The 18625-nt window shown below is 43.7% G+C and overlaps 2 protein-coding genes across 11 annotated transcripts in view; both read right to left on the bottom strand.

Annotated features, from left to right (window-relative positions):
- Positions 1 to 794: 794 nt before the first annotated feature.
- KCTD6 (potassium channel tetramerization domain containing 6) lies at positions 795 to 12960 on the bottom strand. 6 transcript variants are annotated; one of them, XM_006747803.3, is made up of 4 exons: positions 11389 to 11480; positions 10730 to 10830; positions 3446 to 3515; positions 795 to 2204 (listed from the first exon to the last, which is right to left on the bottom strand). In XM_006747803.3, exons 2-4 carry the CDS (start codon positions 10738 to 10740, stop codon positions 1518 to 1520), a joined length of 768 nt encoding a protein of 255 aa, XP_006747866.1. In that variant the 5' UTR covers positions 10741 to 10830; positions 11389 to 11480; the 3' UTR covers positions 795 to 1517. The 6 variants fall into 6 exon arrangements, with proteins under 6 accessions (XP_006747866.1, XP_081676047.1, XP_081676064.1 ...); XM_081819921.1 differs by lacking the exons at positions 10730 to 10830; positions 11389 to 11480 and adding exons at positions 5655 to 7940; positions 9104 to 9408; XM_081819938.1 differs by lacking the exons at positions 10730 to 10830; positions 11389 to 11480 and adding an exon at positions 12871 to 12960.
- The window catches only part of PXK (PX domain containing serine/threonine kinase like), a 108457-nt gene continuing 101117 nt past the window's right edge, over positions 11286 to 18625 (bottom strand). For 3 of the 5 annotated variants that reach the window (XR_014145318.1, XR_014145319.1, XR_014145321.1), the window contains 3 exons: positions 16154 to 16301; positions 12871 to 13091; positions 11286 to 11480 (listed from right to left, as the gene is read on the bottom strand). The gene's annotated coding sequence lies outside the window, so the exon portion shown is untranslated. Of the gene's footprint in view, positions 11481 to 12870; positions 13092 to 16153; positions 16302 to 16852; positions 16944 to 18625 lie in introns of all 5 variants that reach the window. The other 2 variants (XR_014145300.1, XR_014145301.1) reach the window with 1 other exon arrangement.

Raw genomic sequence — 18625 nt, 5'->3', positions numbered from 1 at the left:
CACATCTTCAAATAAATTTTCAGAGACATGGGCAAAAATGGATGTAGGTAAGTGTTCTCATCCTCCTTTCAGAGAGAGAATCTCAGAATCTTCTCATGAAGAGGAGAAAAGGAGTGACCCACCCAAGGGCACACAGCCTCCGAACTCTACTCTTCCCTTAGAAAACAGGGAAGAAATTACATGACTTCCTTTTATACGGTGTTCTAGCAAACTAGTCTCACTATAGCTAACATAATCCTTCCTGTAACTTCCAAGAAAGAGAATCAAATCAACTATCCAAAATAAGACCACAGTGAAGTAAAGTATATACACATCTCCTGTTCCAGAGCCTTCACTCACTGCAGTTTAGTTTTTCTCCTCAGGAACAGACTTAACTGTAATAATAAAATATATTTGTGGGCCACCATAATATTGTGAGAAAAAAAGTGGCTGAAGAGGCAGTTTGTCCCTGTGCTCAGTACAAAGCTAGAGTAAGGGTCATATTCAGTGCTGACAACTGGTGGCTTACTGAGAAAATATCTGTAATCTTAAGCCCTATTTGAAAAAATGTATCAAACTCTATGTTCACTGTTCAAATATGCACTCTTTTAGACAAAACAATTAATTCCATCCATTCCTGCTTCCAGCAACACAGGAGATTCTATAAACTGCATCCTAAGGTTCTACTGAGTCCTCTTGAGTCAAATACAAAGGTGCGACAGGCAGTATACACGGGGACATAAACCGAACAATGCACACTTGAGGCAAGAAATATGATTTCCCCTTTAAGTAATAATAATCAACAAACACAAACCTAATTTTCATATTTCATTTTTTATTAGTTTTTTTTTTTCTTCTGGTAGACAGTACACTTGGGAATCATACTGCACCAGGCATAAGAAGTAAGAGTTCTACCACAGGGACATTTTGTATTCAGAATCCAATATAAATATTTCTAGTCAGACATTTCCATGGCTACAGATATTTGGTTGCTTGATTTATATGCATAGAAAGAAACAGTTGTCATAACTGTAAAAAGCAGTACTTAACAAGTACTTTTAAATGATTGGAACAGTTTTCCTTTAATATTACAATACTGCTTATTGGTATGGAAACTAGGTCACCCTACATGATGTTTTGGTTTTTCTCAAAGGCATCATGAGTACTCTGTTTATTCTTTCATTCCTGCATTTTTAGCCTTCTAGTTGAGTTAGGGACCATTTAATCAGAAATCATTGTAGCACTGTAATAAAAAAAGCTCTGTTAAGAGATTATATACCATAATGATTTTTATACTTCTTTTTATAAAAAAGGTATCTGGAGGCTCCGAACAGGCACATGCATACTCAAGGTAAAGGGAACAAAACATAGAGGAGTCTGCTAAAGCACAAAACTTCCTTCTGGTCGTCAATGCCTTTGAATAAATACAAATATTAAAAAAAAAAAAAAAAAATCCCACACTGTGATTTAAAAAAAAAAAAAAGTCTCTTCCATGTCCTGGAGAGTCAGTTTCCAGGAACTTCTCCCAGGCTTCGAGATCAGTCATCGGTCTTCCGAGCCAGCCTACAGAAAGTCCAGTTGTGCTCCACTGTGTTCTCGTTGGCCCGCTCGCTCATGTGATGCACTCGGGTGTTGCGGATCGTGAAACCTTGTTTTGTAATGTATTCCATCAGGTGGACCCGGAGAGAAACTTCCTGGTGATAATCACAGGGTCCGAAAGTAAAGGAAACCTGGCAATCTCTGGTGTCCATCATGTGCTTATTCCACTTCGTGAAATAGTTTGAGATACCTTCTAGTAAGGAATGGACTTTGGTGGTGATGGTTAATTGGGTTATGATGACAGCTACTGGATTGGAGTACTTAGAAAGCTTCCGAGTACTAGATAATTCCACAACTTCTTCAAAAGTATCCATAGGATACAGAGGCTTAGGGTCATTGAGACATTGAATCAAGGGCTCAATCTGATAAAAATCTGCTTCTTTCCGAAGCAGATCAAATTCCTTAAAATCCAGGGGTAAGGTCAACTCTGAAGTTCTTAAGAAGTTGAGGACATATCGGAAAAGAGGTCCATCTCGATCAATGAAGTAATTGCCTTGAGGGTCTCGAGCTGTGGGGAAGTCCCCCCCAAACATAGCTCCAAGCATGGAATCCGGGTAACGCGTCAATGTGGTAAGAGACGTTGTATACAAGTGTCCACCTACATTTAACGTGACTGGGTCAGTCATCTGAAATTTTTAAAAAATGGTAAGTCATCTGAAATTTCTTAAATCCTAACTTTGACAAATTAAGAAAATTAATGGTAACAACAAGCAAGGCAAAAGATTCCTTCAGGCTATAATGTATTTAGCAATCCTATAATGTAAAATAGCTTTACTGTCAATGATAAACCTACCCAGATGAAGGGATCTAACATTTTCTTTCAATAAGAAAAGGATAAATCTACTTCATTAAAGCCTTACACTAAAAAAGGAGAGCATGACTTCCAAAGCCACTTAATTTCAGGCCCAGTATCTACAGAGAAGTTTTTAGGTCAGAGTACACTATTGAAGAGAAAAGCCAAGCTAAAATATACTCACATAAGTTTTTTCTGATTAAAAAAAGAGAGACCTTCTTTTTTCTTAACTCAATTTAACACAAAATAGAATAAAAATGATTTGATAGTATAAAGATATCTACTTTCAACACTTTTGTTTTTCCCACTCAAAAAGGGGAACAAATCGTGAAATTTATTTTAAAAATAAAAATTTGTGCAGACCTAATCTTTATAACTTCTCCATGGAAATAGCAGTGCCAAATACTAAATTAGAATACATAGATAGTCAACACAATCTTATATACCCAAAGGCTAACAGCAGCTTTCAAATTTTATAATCCGATCATGTATTCACTTTTTTAATAATGTTGCAATCTGGCCTTTAATTTTGAAAAGCAAGCTTCTCTAAATAATACACCATAAATATACCTTCCCTTTTAGAGGTTATATGTAAGAAAAAAAAAAAAAAAAGACAGAGAGACTTCTGGTACTAAACAAGTGAAATATTTCCCACCAAAGGAAAAGGAAAATAAGAAGACATGCACACTCAAAAAGTACAGATGGGAGAAGTGGCGGCTTCTCAACCCTTTAACCTCCCTAACACAAGAAAATATCCTCTGTACCATCACCTACAAGACCATTTTAATAGTCACTACTCTATAAGTTTTAAGAGCAACATACTTTAAAGACTAAAAAAATATTATGCTCTCAAGTAAGTGATTATAACAAGTTACTTAGTTCATACTGACTTTGCTTACATAAAAACACCACACTAGACCCAAAAAATAAACTAATTAAGCGGGTAGGATGATGTACTAATCTATAATTTTCATTCTTATAAGACATATTATACCTAAGAATACAGAAGAAGCGGGAAAAGACACACACAAATTATTTGCCAGCCTTCAAAATGCATCTGCAAAAGCATCTCACCATATAGCCCCAGTCTCCATTATCCATCTGCTCCAGCGCTGCTGTCTCGGGAGCCCAGGGTCCAGGGAAACTTGGGGAGAAGAAAAAGACATGTAACAGTGCATGTAACTACGAAAACAGACAAGGATTTTCCCAACCAACAAAACAGACAGCTACTCATCTTTGCTTAGCCAAAACGGGCTACAGGGCAAAGATGTGGAGAAGAAAGCATTCCTCTAGAACCGTCCACACATACCTAAGAGACTGACAATCTTCAGAGAAAAAATTATCCTATGCTTAGGGAAGGAAGAAGAGCCTAGTAAGTAAACCAGTCATTCAAATTCTACCTACCCTCTCTGAAAATTCAATTTTTACAATTTCTACAGGAGAACATTATGATTAACTGTACAACCCTATCCTGGTGCAAACCTGTAATAATCCTTATCAAAAAGGTGGTTTAAGGGAAGGGAGAGAGGGAAAACTCTTTTTTATCCATTTCAGCTATAGAAACTAAACATCTCAGGAAAAGCATCAGAAGCCATAAACCTCCAAGACACCAGTATCACTTTCCAAGAGAAATACATCAGAACGGTATTTCTTTTATAACATAAAAAAAGCACTAATTATACTTTTAATAATGATATATTTCATTTTGTACAATAATCAAAACAAATAGAAAACAATTTAAATGCCAAATCATCAGAGCACAATTTGGGACAACCTTACAAATCTGGTTGCAAGTCACTCAGCCGGCACTTATGGAGAACCAGCCTGAAGACACTGATAAACACCCAGATACTAATGATGCCAGTTTGAATTTACTTTTATCTACAATTCAAAAGCACTTAAACACTTTCCCAGCTACAGAAATGCTTTAGTCAGTCCCGTCTCACACGTATCATTCTCCAAATCAACCGGCAAGGCAAACTGCAGAGCAAATTTCAAAAGCTCTGGCAAGAGACAGTAAGAAACATGAACTTATCGGTATTTATCCAGGAAAAGCACTGGCTTTTTTATATGGTCTTTGAACAGATTCACTTTTCCCACTTTTAGAGAAATCTGGCACACTATTCCCAGAACAGGCCCTGGCTACAGAAGATCACAAAGGCTCTTTCTCAAAAAGGTCACTCAGGCATGTCGAGAACATTTGCATAGCACAGCATGGGCTGAAATCAGAGCCTGAAGCATCTATTTTTCCACCTTGCACATTCTTCAAAGAAAACAAGCTAAAATGTGGACCAGACAACGTGCAGTCAGGTTTAATTCTTCATACTCAGCAGTTGGATATAGATAGACCCCCATATGCTATAGGGTGAGAAACGGAACAAATGTCAAATTCAGGGGGGTTGTGACAACCTTTCATTCCTCTGACTTGCTTCTCAGTATTTGAGGTAAACAGAACCAAGAAAACAGGCTTTACCAATTTATATTATGAGCATCTGATTCAGTTACTGATACAACAGACAGACAAATAACTGACTGATTTAAAAGGCCAGTCATCCAAAAGTTCTGATACTAGGCTCATCTTTGGCATCTTCCTATCACCCAAAGTTTTCATTCCTGACAGCCTCAAAAATAATTCAACCAACATTTATTATACGTCAACTTGGTGTGTGTGGCGGGTGCGATGTGCAATGTGGAGACACAGAAATAGGAAAGATACAATCCTTGCCCTCATGGAGCTTTCTATCTGCGAAGAAAGGCAACATGCAACAACTGTACAGAATAGTGCTACATAATGCATGGACTAGCAGAGGCCTTTGGGAAGAAAAAGCAAGAAAAAGCTCGCTCAGGAGAACTCTGCAGGAATATTTGGACAACCTGAGAGGAGGGATTCCAAAATGAAGAAACAATTTAAATAAAAAAAGATGGGCCTTTTTCTCCCACAATATTCCTGATACAATAAGCAATGCATGAATTACTGTCCCCATTTTAGAGATACAAAATAGAGAAACAGCAGATTAAACGACTTGCTCAAGTTCCTACAGCTAGAAAGTGACTGATTAAGAACTTGGATTTTGTGACTCCTAGTCTAGATCTTTCTATAAATCCCCTCTTTGGGTGGAAACTCAAAGAACAGAATCCAAGAAATAAGAAACTGAAAGGATTGACTTGAGACCCCCCAGCAGGTGGATTTTATTTACAAATTTAATAGTAACTCAGTCTAAGTGAGCAGTCACAATGGGTTTGTAAAAATTCCCCTGAGGCAAAATAGCAAGACCCTACTCACTAGGGTGACTGAAGGCTGGTGTCCTCTGTCTTAAGTGAAGAACTCCAATCCATGAATATCGGAATGATTAAATGAGAAATGGGAGACCAAAGACAAAGGAAAAAACCAGACATCATCAATGTTACAGCTGTTACGCAAGGTCTGTCCACTATTAATCCTTTTTACCCCTTTTTTACTGCTAAACCAAAACAAACTAACTTCTTGAACAATCATAAAAAGAAAATTAGATGATGCCTTTGAATCTGTTCCACAGCAAAAGCCCAGGTTCTGTTCGGATACAAAGATGTAAAGAAACCTCAAGCTTAATAATTCAAGAAAGCAATTATGGGAATCTATATGAGCCCATGTTTCTTAAAAAGCACCCAAAAGCCTCCCTACATTTGTGTAGAAGATACAGATATTAATAATAAAATGAAGTTACGATTAGTCAGTCACTTCCAATAACAATGACTAAACTGTCCAAAAAAAAATCAAATTGTTCACTAAAGAGCTCTAAGGCGGAAAAAATAGTATTGATCAGTTTAAATTTTATCCCTACTCCTTACTTCTAAACATCCTCTGTGGAGATGCTTAATGCTTAGATACAGCAAGAAACAAAAAAGCAGTTAGATTCCTGGCCATCCAATAGCTGGATAATCAGCCTCTAAATTGATGACTATTAGGAACATCTCAGAGACAATACAGATGAATGAAATAAAACATAATCCAAAAGAATTTCTGGGATAGTGTCAATCTCTCCTACTAAATCATTTTTCAGAGCTGCTAACAATTAGAAAATGATTCATTTGCTTTTCATCTTCTCTCTCTTCTGGAACAGTCTCTAGTGGAGGGCTTAATGAGAAGTTAAATGACCACAAGATAGGCAGCAGAAGGAAGATCTTAAAATGGGCATCAAATGGGTCTAAAATGAAGACAAAGAAAAATCTAATATCCCAGAAAATTTGCCAGGAATAGAGATTATGAGGGTAACATGAAAAACTTTTTTCTTTAAAGTGACTCTCCTTACTAAAGATCATTTTAAACAGCAGTGAATGCAACCAAGCACAAACAATTACAAAGTTCAAAGAAAGGCTTCCAGCCCTTGAAAATCAGTCCTACCTGAAAATATCTGACCTTTGGTGCAAATAAAATTCTTGTGGAAACAAGTGGCTGACCATTCCCAAAGAATATAAAGCAGTACTGAAGATTCACCCACACTTAAGCTTCAAAGGTTTAATTATGACTAATGTGTAAATTCTGACAGTGTAATGTTAGCAGATAATTAAGCTAAGGAAAACCCATACTAAAGAATTTGTAAAAGCCTTAAAAGAAATTGCTAACAATTTTCTAAAGTAGCAAATCTGAAAAATGCACAACCCAACAAGTTAATAACTTAAAGAATAACCTAAGAACCCGGGGCCATTCTCATCACTGCAGAGCTACAATCAAGCTTTTGGTTATGATTAGCTAATTCTACATAAATATTCTGGATTTGCCATTTCTGCTACAGACTAAAACTAAGCATTCTCCCAGGCAAAAGTCCTACTCCTATGTAACAGCTTAACCATCAGAATACACACCTCCAAACTCGGATAAATAATAAAAACCTGTAACTATTGCCTTCCCAAAGTTTCCAGGTAGCCCTTGTAAAATGCCGTTCTCCTGAAATCTTTGTGTCTGGCATTCAGAAAAGAAGACTCAATAAATTCCATCTATACATACCTTCAAAATGACCTATTGTACGGAATTCCTCAGTTCTTGAAACATGGGAGTTTGAAAATGAAATACTTTTTATAGTAACTAGTTCAGCGACATCTAAAGGGATCTTTTGGGTTAACATTCACATATAGGCTGACACTAGTAGCCAGGCACACAAGGAGAACATGATTATGGTGTTAGGGTATCCTTAACCATACCAACGCAGAAATAGATTGTTTTTCACTAAAATTATTTTTTTCTCTCTCCTCTCTCCATGTAGTCTAGAGGAAAGGAGGTCTAGATTGAAAAAATGACCTTAATGCTAAAGAGCTGTCACAAATAGTCGCAAAATCAGAAGATTCCTCTTACCCTCAGTTTCTACAAAATAAAATAGGATAATACCACCTTCCCCAAAATAATGATACCATTTAGGCATAACACAAAGGCAACAACCAACCTACAGGGTAACAACAGATCAGGACTAGGGTTCTGAAGTCACATGCAGGCCAGTGCAGAGGAAAAGAGAACTGGTTACTCGTGAGGATCTGTATCCCCCTTCCATTCTTTTACTAATTATGAGACCCTGAGGAAATCTCTCTTTAAGCCCAGCTTCTTTGCAGAAAAGGAAAAAATAAACAAGATCATGAATAGAAAAGCATTTATAAACTGGGAAGTATTAAACAAACGTGAAAATACTAATGGCAGTAGCATAAACAAAATTTCTGTGGTAAATTGAGAAACTTGAAAGTGTGAACACAAGTAATTTAGAGCCCTGGCATGGAAACAAGACAAATATGGAAGAAAAGCCTCTTAATTTGCTTCCAATCTCCCCAGGTCCTCCTTTCTCCAGACCTCCACAAGGCAGAATTACAGGTAAAGAGGAGCAGCCAGCTTGTATAGAGACCACCAGACATCTGAGCTCTTGATCACAGAAGGAACTTCTCTAAAGCATGACTCAGGATTATCTCTAAGGTAAAGCAAAATCCAAATAAATATGTGTGTTCCGTTTTAAATAGACTCTAAATATCAAAATTCAAGACACACTGAGGGATCCAAAGAAGGATTCACCCTAGGATTCCTTTATGTAGGAATGCTTTGGGTAAAATATGATTTATGAAAATTTCAATCATACAAATCTTAGGAATGAGCATCTATGGCAGTCCTCATCACTCAATCCTTAATATCTACTGTATTACATAAAATGAAATATTAGTAAGGACTGATAGTTCTCAACCACAGACCAAGTTCTCTCAAACTACCAACCCTGCAGATAAGAATATTTTTCCTTTTCCTAGCCACACATTTGTTTATTTGAAAACATCAATCTTGGGCTCGGGCCTGTACTAAATGCTGTCCTCTAGCTTTTCTCCTATTCTGAGATCGCACTTGGACATTTGCGACAGAAGAAAATAAATATGCCAAAGAGAAATGGTAAGAGATACCTGGGCTACCCCAAACATTCCTGGCCAAACCAGGTCACCCCGGGTCGGCTTGCCACTCAAACCTCTTCTATCACCAAGTTCTAAAATTGGATTTATCAACTTGCTCCAGAGCAGCTATACTTAAACATAAACATGATAACTTCAGCAGAATATCCAAAGAGGCTGTGTTTCGTTTCTCCCGTCCCACCCTCAGACACAACCTCCACAACTGTCAGCCCAGCAGGTGCTTCGGTGGCTCCCCATTACCACGGTCATTTATCACCTCTGACATCAACCATTAAAAATGCCAAGATACACAAATCTGAGCATAAAGAACTCAGCTGCACTCACAGTGTGTCTCTGAGGGCAGAAAATGCCCTAAGGCAGAGCTCAGAAGCCCTGTCACAGCCTTTAAATTAGGGCAAACGGTGGCTAATAAGCGCCACCCCCTAAAACAATCATTTTTGAGCAAAACTCGAGGTGTCCCCGTCCGGGCCGTGCTTCGCTGTTGCCCTGTAGCCAGTCTCCCCACCCACCCCACCCGGCTCGGCGTGGGACACGAGATGCTCCGGGCCCGGGCGGGGGGTGCGCCCCGGTGTCGCGAGCCCGGGTCCGCCGAAGCCGCACGTCCCCGCGGGGCGGGCCCCGGAACCCGCACCAGCCCGGCCGCTCGGCCGCGGGCAGCCCGCCGCCGGCTCGTGCCTGCCCCGGAGCGCGCCGCGCCGGCTCCCCACGGTCCCCTCAGCGCGGCCCACCACCGCCCGGATTCTCCTTAACCCCGCTGCCCCGGCCGCTCCGCGCGGGCTTCTCCTTGTGCCTGGCCCTCCCGAGCCCCAGGCCCCCAAGCCCTGGGCCCGCCCCCACTCACTGCGCGGCGGCGGCGGCGGCGGCCCGGCCGGGAGACGCCGGCGGCCGGAGAGCGGGAGCACGAGGACGAGCGAGCCTGCGCCCAGCGGCGGCGGCGGCGGCGGCGGCGGCGGTGGCAGAGCGGACGACTGAGCCCGCGCCCGGAGTTGCGGCTCCTGCCGCCCGCGGCGGGCGGCGCCTTCCCAGCAGAGCCGCGGCGCCACGAGCGCGGGCGCCCCCTAACGGCGGCGCGGGCAGGAGGCCAGAGGGCCAAGAGGCCGGAGGAGCTCAGCGGGGCGCAGCCTGGGCCGAGCGGTCAGGCCGGCTCCGCCGCAGGCCCGAAGGCCCGCCCCCGAGGCTCCGCCCCCGACCGCAGTTTGGAATCAACCCAGCCCCTGGCAGTTTTCCCTGCGTCCTCGGACTCGGGTCCTCACAGCTGTTTCTCTTGTTTCACCAACACGTATAGGGCCCCGACCATGTACAGCGGCTACCAAGGCGGAAAGGGGGCCTAATGAGAGGAGAAAAGAGACAAGACCCAAGGAAACTGCAAAATAATGACAAGTTGTGTTTCTAAGTCCTAAGAATCGCCGCCTGGGATTCTAAGTACAGGGTTGGAGGAATCGGAGAATAAGGGGAGGGGCCACACTTGGTGGTGGCCAAGAAGACCTGGACACCCGGCCTGTGGCCAGAACACCTTCTGGCCTTGCCCTCCTTGAGGGGAAGCCACCCTCTGATAAGGCCACCCATCCGGCCTGGTGCGCAGGGAAGGGAAGGGCAGTCAGGCCCAAAGGGTCGACATGGGCAGCCAGGTGGAGAGAAGGGGAGAACTGACTTCAGCAGAGAAAATGACCCGTGCAAAGGCCCTGAGGCCCGAAGAAGCTGGCCCTAGGTGAGCCTGGCGCCGGTATCGTCCTCAGTCTACCACTACGGAAGCCAAAGCTGCAGAGCCTAGGGAATTACCTAAAGTCTCAGAGCTAACTGGTCGGCAAGCATAGAGTCCTTCCAAATCCCATTCTCTTCCTGCTTCCTGCTAACCAGATCTCTGTCCTCTTTCAGGCGGGACCAGGTAAATGATGTTGGTTTTGTCCTTTCCCCTCTCCACCAGGATAACCCCTGGCCTTAGGAACTCACCTGTTTTTCATGTCTGCATGTGCCTGAGTTGGCTCTGGGGTTTAACTTTTATCCGCATGATCATCACAGTCAAATCTGATAATTTGGTTTTTCTCTGAAAACTCAAATCGATAGGTTGAATGAATGGCATATGCTTCAACATGATTGAGTGCTGTATTATATTCGAAAGGACTAGATGAGGCTACAGGGAAATGTGTATGAAAATAAGCCATGCACAAAATGGCATACGTGGTATAATTCTAATCTTATGTTTAAAAAACACAAATATACAGGGCGCCTGGGTGGCTCAGTTGGTTGAGCGACTGCCTTCCGCTCGGGTCATGATCCCGGAGTCCCGGAATCGAGTCCTACATTGGGGTCCCTGCTCAGCGGGGAGTCTGCTTCTCCCTCTGACCCTACCCCTCTTGTGCTCTCTCTCTCTCAAATAAATAAAATCTTTAAAAAAAAACACACACAAATATACATAGACAAAAATTTTGAAGAAAATATGTCAAGTCATTGGTCACAGTTCTCTAGGTAATAGAATGGGAATGTTAGTGGTTTATTCTTAACGTACTTCTGAATTTTCTGTATTTTCTAGAATGCATAGATATTGAATTTATAATCAGAAAATCTAATGAGTTTTAGTTTTTACAAAAGAAAAACACTACCAGAATTGCCCAATACTCAGATCTTCAGGATTTGGTGCCACTGAAAATTCAGCACTGCCCCCTGGCTTGCTGGTGTCCTTCAAAGAGTTATTTCCCTTTTCCTCAACCAAAAACAGAGGAATTAATTTTGTCAGTTGTTTTCTCAGAACTATTCCTATATATCTCTTGAAATATTTATTGCTATTATAAATTATATTTTCAAATATGCATTTTATAATATATTGATGATTACTGAAATGTGGATAATAACCTTGTATCCAGCAAACTTGGACTCTTTTTTAGTTCCAATAAGTTTTATAGCCTCTCTTGAATTTTCTGTTAAATAATCATAGAGTCTGCAAGTAATTACATTTAGTATCTCCCTGTCCAGCCTTTATTTCCTGTTCCTTGTTTTACTGCACTAAAATCTTCAGCACAATGTGGAATAGCAGTGATGACAGTGGGCATTTCTATCTTGTTCTTGACTGTTTCGAATATGTTACCCTTAAAAATAGTGTTTGTCGTAGATTTTTGATAGATACCTTTTATGAGGGTAAGGAAGCCCTATTCTGCTTTATTAGGAATGGCTGCTGAATTTTATCGACGTGAGATTTTTTTCCCCCTTATCCATCGGTGGATTTTATTATATTAAACCGTCCATGCATTCATGGAATAAACACACCTTTGATGATGTGTTATTTTTTTCGATATAGTGCTGGATTGCATTTGCCAATATTTCATTTAGGGTTTTTGCATCCATATCTACGATGAGTTGTGCCTGCTAATTTCCTCCCCTCTTCTCTCCATGTCTGGTTTTGCTATCAAAGCTACATGAGCTCATAAAATCAATTAAGGAATGGGTGTCTGTTCACTATACAGCTTATATAAGAGTGCGATTTTCTGTAGTTTGGATTTTCTATAGGATTCTCCTGCAAACCATCTTGGTTTGGGAGTTGGGGGTGGAAAGTGTTTATACTGACACCCCAACCCACGATATTCAATCTGGCCTCAATCTCTCCACCTAAATAGCTCTTATGGGGCCACCAGGAATCTCTTTGTTGCTGAATCCAAAAGAACCTCCTTAGATCTCCCGCACTCAGGCCTCCCTGCAGGGATCTGTTGACCACACCCTCCAGGACACAGCCTCTTCCTGGGCCCTGTCCTAGTTTCCCTGCTTCCTCTGCAGCCCCTCCCCTCAGACTCCTGGAGATGCGCCTCTTCTTGCTCTACCCGCCCCTTCTGTCCAGGTTTCTGGCCAAGACCATCCTCTCCTGTCTACCCATCTCTGTGGACTGGCTCAGCCACCTCCACGGATTCCATTATTGTCTCTAAGCCAAAAGATTCCCAGATCCATACCTCCAGCCCAAGCCTCTCTCCTGAACTCGACCCACAGATGCTGCATATTCTGTGCCAGGCACTGTGCTAAGTGTCTGTGCCCTCTGGACCAGTTCTCTATTGCCACATAATAAACCATCCCCAAATGTAGGGGCTCAAAACATAAACATTTCTTACGTTACAGTTTCTATGGGTCAAGAATTTAGAAGCAGATTGGGTAGAGAGCAGATCTTACAGTCTAGATGTCAGCTGGAGCTGCAGTCCACGGAAGGCTGGGCTGGGGCTGGAGAAGCCACTTCCAAGATCACTCGGGTAGTTTTTAGCAAGAAGCAGTGGTTTCTCTTCACCTGAGCTTCTCCGACAACATGGCAGCTGGGGTGTCCCCCAGCGCCAGTGATCTAAGAAAGAAGACAGAAGCCACAATGTCTTTTTTTTTTTTTTAAGATTTTATTTATTTGAGAGAGAGAGCACAAGCAGGGGGAGGGGCTGAGAGAGAGGGAGAAGCAGGCTCCCTGCTGAGCAAGGAGCCTGACATGGGACTCAATCCCAGGACCCTGAGATCATGACCTGAGCCGAAGGCAGATGCTTAATCCACTGAGCCACCCAGGCACCCCGAGAAGCCACAATGTTTTTTATAACGTAGCCTTCAAAGTGACATACATGTAGTCCCTTGGTCTCACAAACTGACCCTATTACAGTGTGGGAGGGCACCACACAAGCACGTGGGTCCCAGGAGGACGGGGTCACTGGGATATCTTGGAGGCTGCTCACCACACCCTGACAACTCTGAGGACAGACTGCCCACATCATCCCAGGGTACATATGAGAAAACTAAGGCAAGGAGAGGGAAAGTCCTTGACCAAGGCCACACAGCCAAGCATGAGAGGAGAGCTTTGAACGCGACTCTGCTGGGCACCCCTGGGTCTCTCCTCCTGTACACCCTCCTCCGATGGCCCACCACCAGCTTCTTCACCTTCTCCACGTGCAAACCTGAACCCTGTCAATCTGCCACCCCCAAACCTCTCAAGTCCCCAGCTCAGCTCAGCAAGTGGTGCCACCGTCCTCCCATCTGTCCAAACCAGAAGCTTTGAGTCACGCCTGCTCCTCCCGCCCCCTCACTTCCCAGTGCCGGGTAACCCAGCCCTGCCAAGTCTTCCGTCTCAGTGCAGCCTGGACCCATCTCTCCTTCTCTCTCTTCCTCTCCAAGCCACTGACTTGTCTGCCCCGCACATCTGCAGGGGCCCCCTCCCTCACCACCCTCATTCTCTCTGCCCTCACACTACCCACCCGTCCTCTTCTCTCCGGCATGAGTCACCTTTAAGAACACAAAGCTGGTCGTGTCACCCTGCCTGCTTTAAACTCCTTCGGTGCTTCCCATTGCTTTCAGGATCGAGCCTAAATTCCCTCCCATGTGATCTGACTCCTGCTCACTTCTCCAGACTCTTCCTCTGCCCCTCTTCTCCTCAGGGCCCCAGCCCCTCTGGCCACATTTCACTATCCAGGACCCACTGTGGATTTTTTTACTTTACGCGCTCCATTATGCTATTCCCTTAGTCTAGAACATTCTTCCCCCAGCCCTCAGCATGCCTGTCTCCTCATCCTTCAGTGTATCATCATCTCCTGACCTCCCAGCCAAGCTGATGTTGCCCAGCTGTAACTTCCACAGTGTCCACCTCTCTCACCACCTCTCTGACTCTCAGCTGAACCGTGAGCTCCCTGAGAGCAGAGGCTGTGTCCATCTGTCTTAGAAGAGCACCCTGTGTAAGCACAGTATGCCTGGCACTTAGTACCTACTCAACAACTGTGTGCCAGTTTGGTGCATTCTCTCCACTCCCTCCCTCCCCGCTTGCACTCCATATTCTGGCCCCTAGACAATGTTCAGTTCCTCCAGTGAAGCATGGGATCCCTCACCTCCAAGTCTTTGCACATGCTGTTCCCTCTGCAGGAATGCTCTGGCGTCCTGTCCCTCTATTTATTCCGCTAACTCCTATATCTTCATCAGGAAACTAGGCTTGCCAGATTTAGGAAATGAAAATACACCATGCCCAGTTAACTCTGCATCTCAGATAAATAACAAATAATTGCTTCAGGAAAATTATGTCATAAATATTGCATTAAATACAAGGGTCCTTCCTGTATTTCATCTGACAACCCCGAGCAGGAACCAGCATGAGTTCCCTCCTCCTTTGGGAGATTTCCCTGATCTCTATCCCTATCCACTTAGGTCCACTCACCCCTCAACACCTGGGCTCCCAAACCACACCCCTGCCTGCCCCCACTGAGCATAAAGCTCACTCTGTTTCGAAACTGACCTAGAATGTGACCTCCTTGACAGAGAAGACGGTGTCTCAGTCTTCAAAGTGAGTTTTCATCTGGGACAACCCTGGCCACAGGAAATGGTCAGTAAGGTTTACTGAGTGGAGAAATGAAAGAGCACAGAAGAGATGAAAGTAAACAAGATGGTAGAAGGAACCAGCAAATGAAACTCAGCCCAAAACACAGGATGGATCTCTCAGATGATGACTGCAGAGAGGAGCTCCTTTTTCCACCCCACCTCTATCCCCTGCCCTGTCTCTGTCACTTAGAGCCCCTACCCACCCACCCCCAGCTTCAGGGAGCCTTAGGATTGGTGGAGCAGAAATGCAAAAAAGAAAGTCTGTCCCTTCAGGGGTTTTTCCAAAACAGTCTCCTGAGCATTCAAATGGGAGGGCCTATAGGGTACAATAAAGGGGGGAGTAGGGGGGAGTGTATGCCTCAACCTTAAATTAGAAGATACTGTGAGGATCCCCTGGGTGGGGAGGTGCCCCCAAAGGTTGTGGGGTGCTGCTCCACTGCTCAGAGAGCTACTGAAGTCTAGCCAGACCACCTGGGGGCTAAACCTACACTCAGCCCACGTGTGGCATTCCAATGACCTCCCACACGGCTCCCAAGCTGAGGACAGTCCCTAGGGATCCCAGGAGGTAAGGGACCCTATAGCAACCAATTGCAAAGATTATCTGGACCCAAAACATTCCTGAGCTCTTTCCAACTACCCCTCCTGGAGAATTCTGAATAGCCAAGGAACTGGCCAGGGGAGAAGTCCACTCCATCCACCTGTCTTGCTGGTGGGCTCCTTCTCTTCTGTGTATGTGTCTCTCCCTTTCTTGCCCTTGGTCCCCTTTGGTCCTTGTACCTCTGGTTTCACCGGCTGAGGTTCTCCTGGGGCTGCTGAAAGACATTCCTTAGCCTTTGTCTCACTGGCTGCCCCAACTGAGAAATACATTTCCAAACTACCTCCCCACTCCACCCCTGGGGACCAGCCCCAGTCTCTCTGCACACATGCCCCAGGCTCTAGGCCAGCCCTTCGGCACAAGTGAGCCTTGCAGCCAGTACTTTCCAATGCCTCCCCCACTGCCAGCCATGGAGATGCTTTGGCAAGTTTGATGAGAGCGTTTTTCCTTTTTATAAGTTTCCTAATTACCTGTTATTTCTGATCTTCTCTTTAATCAGCTTCCAGAACTCTGCTGGGAGCTACAGAACCAGCGGGGAGGAATCTGGTTCTCACCAGGGTTGAGACAGAGGCCCTGTGGTTGTCCTTGGATGTCACCATCCTCTTCACCATTATGACTCTGTAATTAGAGAGAATGGATCTGCCATTAGACCAGGAATCAGAAGCTCTGGCTTCTGGCTTCAGTCCCATGGGTGTCTCAGCGTGCCCCCTCTGAGAATGTCATGGGCCTTGAGAGTCCAGAGGGAATAAAGCTGCCTGACCATCGCTTGGGCAGCAGGCAATCCCAGATTCTGAGTTCTCATCCTCCCTGACAGCTCAGTGCTCTAAACGCCTGTCAGTAACACATTTCAGGCCTTGGTTGTCTTCCCACCTCATTCCTAATCCAAACCACTTCCTTGCATATGTTTGTTAGTTGAGCAAGAGCCTACCCACTTGCAAAGCACAGCTCCTGCCTCTTCTGCTGGCCCTCCCAGGCTGGGTCCCTCCAGGTCTTACAGCCTCTCCTTCCTACCATATCCAAGGCCCCTCTTGCCATACATCTTGCTGCCCGCATGCCCACCCCCACCCTCAACCTAGTGAGGGGGCATCCATGCACCCCCCCCCCATCCAATTGCATTGCTTTTGTCAAGGAGTTTTTTTGGGTCTCTGTCTGAAATAGGGCTGTGTTACCTTTAGAGAGCTCCTACGTTTTACACAAGGTGCAAAAAACAATATTGGTAGAGCTGCCATAGTATGGGATCTGTTAACGTTCCAGGAGCTTCTGAAATAAAAGGTCTGATTAAAAGGCAGGAAAGCTATTTTAAACCTATTAAAATGTCCCTCGGGTTTTGTGAGGTAGGTAAGGGTTCAAACACCTCAATGGCTAACAGTGGGTTCATTGTTATCCCAGCAAAAATGTGAGCATCGTGTAGAGAAGTAACTATAGTAACCACGTGAAGAGCCATGATTCGGGCTTCAGAATTCTGTTACACATGTCACTCATCTCCTGTCACTGACGTCAGGTCCCGAGACCTAGCAAAGCACATGGGGTGGGACCCCAGCTTGCTCTCCGGCTGTCACTCCCCAGCAGCGCGGGCTTGGACCCACTCAGGAGCCCCCAGCCTCAGTTTCCTCAATTGTAGAATGGTATAAGACAACTTCTTGGCATGGTTGTTGAGACAATGAAATTAAAGGATGAAAAGATCTGATAACGCAGTGCCTGGTGTGAAGTCGGCACACAATAAATTGGTAGCTCCTATTATAATAACTAATTGCTATACTGCTGATCTGGAAAGATATATATAGAATTGAAACTCTGGCAGGCAGCAGGACCAGGCTGAGAGAGGGGACATTTTGAGACTGATGATTTGATTGTTCCACTAAGGCCTCTTCAAACATCCATTTATTTTGGTTGCAAGTTGAATATTGTCCACATTGATAATTGCTATGAATAATTAAGAAACAAGAGCTTCCGCTGACATTCTTATAGCACTTGTGCGATTAGCTAAATATCTTTTTATAACCTTTTCTCTGTCCTAAGACACATAAAACCTAAACCCCCTCACATCATAAAACTACGTTGGCAGGATGATGTCATTATACAAAATAATAAACAGGAAAGTAACTCTTTATTGGGAAGTTATGGTGCCCCCCCCCCAATCTTGGCTGATTTTTTTTTTTCTTTTCTCTCTCTCTTTTTAGTAAATTTTGTTACTGGGGTATAATGATCATATAGGAATGTACACAAAGCATAAATGAATGGCTTGATGAATTTTCACAAAGCGAACATACACTTGTGACCAACACCCAGACCAAGAAACAAAACATCACCAGGACTCCAGAAGCCCCCCCTCAGGTCCCCTCCTGGTTGATCATTTCTTTTTTTTTTTCTCCTCCTCCTCCTTCTTTGAGATATAATTTACAAACCATAGGATGTATCCATTTGAAATATACAGGTTGATGGATTTGTTTCTATTCATACAGATGTACAACCATTACCATCATCCAGTCTCAGAATTCTTCCAGCATTCCCAAAACTTCCCTGTTTCCTGTTCAAGGTCAGTCCCACTTCAGTCCCGAGCCCCAGGCAACCACTGATCTGCTTCCTGTCTCTAGTTTTGCCTTTCTTAAATGTTCATCTAAGGAGAAGAATGCAATAGTAAACATACCAGAGTAGTTTTTGACTGTTTTTTTTTTAATCCTAAAATATATAGATGTAAATATGGCAAGATTAGTGTTTCCCAAGTGTGCCCCATGAAATAACTTCAGGCAGCACACAGACAACTATCTGATACCTTAATTGTGTATGTTTTCTAAGATATATGAAAATAACTAGCACATCAAACCACTGGTGTCAGAGACACCATTCCTTAGATCTAGAACAGATTTAAAAACTAATCAATTTAAGGAACCGTATTAGTAATAACACAGATAGTAAACAGATAACACAGAAATTGTAAAGGT

This window comes from Leptonychotes weddellii, chromosome 1, assembly GCF_054177405.1.
Source record: "Leptonychotes weddellii isolate Sample4059 chromosome 1, ASM5417740v2, whole genome shotgun sequence".
NCBI classification, from domain to species: Eukaryota; Metazoa; Chordata; class Mammalia; order Carnivora; family Phocidae; genus Leptonychotes; species Leptonychotes weddellii.
The sequence above is the reverse complement of the archived record's forward strand: the minus strand, read 5'-3'. Positions and strand labels throughout refer to the sequence as shown.